Genomic DNA, 3,354 nt, shown 5'->3' with positions numbered 1-3,354 from the left:
GTATGAGTGCGTGTTCCTCAGCAACTATAGGAGCTAGAGCAACCAATTTGGTATGTAGGGGCTCCTATATCCAGGACACTTCGGTATTTATGTTTATTTTTTTTTATTTCCTTCCCCCCTCCCCCGCGAAAATCGAAAAAACGATATATAAGGCAGTACAAAATCTTTAAAAATCTAAAAATGCCAAAAATTTTAAAACGATCGGATGAACAACGTAGGAATTATTCACAACGGGATGCGATTTTGCTGATGCGCCAAACACGTCGATGCCAATGCAGCCGGCGGCTGACACTACAGCGCAAACGAGCTGTGACACGTAATGCGTTGGCTCTTTGTATGTATGTGTTTGTGAGTGCGCATGTGTTTGCTGCGATGCTCTAGTCAGAGTGTATTTAAAAGTTGGTGGCGCCCAACTTTAACCTGTCCACTTGTTGTATTTAGTCGATGTCCACATTATGGAAGTGGACTTCTGCCATTCTCAACATGCATATCATGTAAATCATACAGATTTTGTGATCTTGAATATTGGAATGAATTACCAAATCATTGATATGGGACTGCTACTAGTCGCAGTATAATATATAGCGTCACTATTCCCTACGGTTTTTTTTTGTACCGCCTAACGTTTTAACGTTTAGGCAGCATAAAGCTTATTCACTCTTTATTCCATATATAAATAGTACGCATTTTCTTTCTTTCGGTCTTAAATACTTCCCTCGAAACACAAGTACGTGAAAATTTGTATATTTACATTTTCAATTTCATATAACTTGACATATGATATTTATATTCTGCATGTGTTGAAGTTTTTTTCCTTGCTTTATATTCGATATTTTCTATATGCATATATTGTAATAAGTAATTAATTGGTAGTACAGATAAATGGATCTATAATATTCAGACGTTGTTTAAACAAATTGACGGGTTTTTAAGAACTCCAGCATACCCTGAACATTAGCGTTGACTTGCGTCATCGAAGGCGATTGACCACTAATCAAATTATTTGTCAGGTTCATGCCTAGCATCTGTTGGGTTTGATTATTGAATCCTGTTAACGATAAAGATTTTAATACTTTAATACTTTAAAGAAAACATAAAAAACTACCTGTGCCATTTTGCTGTTGTTGGGGGGGTTGTTGTGCTAGTTGCTGTAGAAAAAAATCCTGTTGATGCAAAGGCATTGGACCTTGGTGTGGAAAAGACGAGAACTGTCGGAAAGAAAGTATAGCTGGGTCCATTGCAGTCCAGTCACTATTACTATAACCTGTAATGATAGTTTTATTTTATTTATGCCTTTTATCTATCTAAATATCTATATAATATATTTATATATAAAATTTATTAACAATAATCGAAAAATATACAATGATTATGTTTCAGATCTTTCAACATCATGGACCTTCATTGTTTATTATATAAAACATTTATCATTAAACATTAAAAATAAGCGAGCTATAGTATATAGTATACTATAGTCAGTAGCCAATACCTTGTATTTATTATTTAGGCCAGTAGTTAGGTAGTCAATATATTCTTACAATTAGATAAACTTTACATATATTCGGAAATATAAATTTAAATTTAGGGACGTTCGACACTCGTTGTGGCTTCAGTCATTTAGTTAAATTGTTATAAGCTAATTTTTATGTTAATTTACGCGGAACCAGGTCATGGCTTTCCATGGAAAATATTCTTAGAATATTCCGTATAAAACATATTTTCTGAACCATTCTTGCAAAAATGAATTGAGCACCACCCTACTACTACACGTATGTATTTGCAGAAAGTGGTCTGTAAGTCTGTTTTGTTTATCAAAAATGTTTAAGCATCGAGATAAATCTTACCTTTATTGTGGCACACAGTGGCTTGACCAACTTGATGCTGTAAATGGGAATCACTAATGGGTTGACCTTGGTGTATGGTTGCTAGATGTGGGTTCCAGTTAGTTTGAAGCTGCATTTGTTGCTGCTCTATTTGGGAACTAGTATTTCCAACCGCCCTGCTCGACATAATCAAAGGTAACATTTTACTTGAGTTAGACCTTGAGGTGCTATCAAAACTCAAAGCATTCATATGATTAAAGCCAGGGGGAGGCATCCGTGCCCTCTGCATATTATCAAGAAGTTGATGATGACCAGCTTGACTCTGCTGTTGCATTTTCGATCCAACATTTCCAATATTTACATTTTGTTGCTGAACCATTTCGTTTTCCATAAGTTCCGCCAATCCTTTTTGAGTCTCAACAAATGGATCAAAACCTATGAAAGCCATTGTCAATAACACATATAAATCAGGGGTGCTACAAAATCACTAATTGAATTGAATTCAGCTCAAAGCATTACTGAGCGGAAATTTTTAGCTTTAAGTTTATTATTGCAAATATAATTTTTTTTGTAATTTTTTCTTGTTTTTGTTTTTGCAGCTGATTACTGAATAATGGCCATTTGGGCAGTTCAAGCTGTAGCTGATATTTAAGTATAATTGAACTGAATTGATTTTTCTGGCACCCCTTAATAACTTTTTAATGCGATACAAAGTATGAACACAAAATAATAAGTTACCTAAGTCATCATCTACCAAGGAGTTTAGTGAAAAACGATTTTGTTGAGATTGTTGTTGGCTTTGAGACTGCAAGGAAAAGTTGGTTATTGTTTAAAAGTTAGTGAGTAAAAACCTGGAAACACTAATGATACTAACGACTTTATCATAAGATCCTATTGGCTTTGGTTTTTGCAATTGTTGAATTCCTGCAAAAACATTATTATAGTATTATTGTGTAAGTGAGAAAGTATAACTCAAGAATGCTTACCACTTTCGTAATGTGCAGGATTATTGCGACTGCTTTCCAAATAAATAGCTAAGCGATGAGAGTCATTATTGTTTAGAAGTGAATGCCCATTAATGTATTGATGATGTAACTGCTGCTGACTTTTATGAAAGTCAAAGAATTTTGACATGTTTCCACCAAAAATATTATTCGTATTGATAGGATTATCTTCAGATGGTTGCATCATGTGCTGTGGATGCACTGGAGTATGAGATTGAGTTCTGCTAATATTAGGTGCGTTACCATGAAAGTGGCTTGGAAAATCTAAAATTGGAAAAAAACAAAATTGTGTTTTTCGGATTCATATTTTATATTATTTTTTAATCAGCTGCGCATTGAATAGGTTGTCCTAAAGTATTAAAAAATATACCATTATTTGCAAATTTAGCACAGTGTAAAATCTATACCAACTCAAAAAAATCGTTACCGTATTAACTAATAGTGGTTATGAAATAATAATACAGTTTATTTATGTAGTTTTATCTAACATATTCCTAAAAAAAAAAAAATATTTTGTCATGGTCATT

The 3,354-nt window shown here is 33.6% G+C and overlaps 1 protein-coding gene across 1 annotated transcript; it reads right to left on the bottom strand.

Annotated features, from left to right (window-relative positions):
* Positions 1-728: 728 nt before the first annotated feature.
* LOC108608179 lies at positions 729-3,090 on the bottom strand. The gene is made up of 6 exons (XM_033294692.1): positions 2,810-3,090; positions 2,698-2,747; positions 2,562-2,628; positions 1,845-2,258; positions 1,106-1,264; positions 729-1,048 (listed from the first exon to the last, which is right to left on the bottom strand). The coding sequence occupies exons 1-6, from the start codon at positions 3,012-3,014 to the stop codon at positions 909-911; spliced, it is 1,035 nt and encodes a 344-aa protein (XP_033150583.1). The 5' UTR covers positions 3,015-3,090; the 3' UTR covers positions 729-908.
* Between the last annotated feature and the right edge of the window lie 264 nt (positions 3,091-3,354).

The sequence above is a fragment of the Drosophila busckii genome, unplaced genomic scaffold, assembly GCF_011750605.1.
Source record: "Drosophila busckii strain San Diego stock center, stock number 13000-0081.31 unplaced genomic scaffold, ASM1175060v1 chrUn_01, whole genome shotgun sequence".
Taxonomy (NCBI): Eukaryota; Metazoa; Arthropoda; class Insecta; order Diptera; family Drosophilidae; genus Drosophila; species Drosophila busckii.
Note: the sequence above shows the minus strand (reverse complement) of the source record. Positions and strands in the feature narration are given on the sequence as shown.

What these genes read in the sequence shown, in the direction of transcription:
- LOC108608179 (XM_033294692.1), bottom strand. Translation starts at nt 3,014, where the DNA reads ATGATGCAACCATCTGAAGATAATCCTATCAATACGAATAATATTTTT. An exon ending in CTTGGTAGATGATGACTTAG is followed by an intron (nt 2,259 to 2,561) that starts GTAACTTATTAT and finishes TGGCTTTCATAG; the next exon opens with GTTTTGATCCATTTGTTGAG. An exon ending in CACTGTGTGCCACAATAAAG is followed by an intron (nt 1,265 to 1,844) that starts GTAAGATTTATC and finishes CTATCATTACAG; the next exon opens with GTTATAGTAATAGTGACTGG.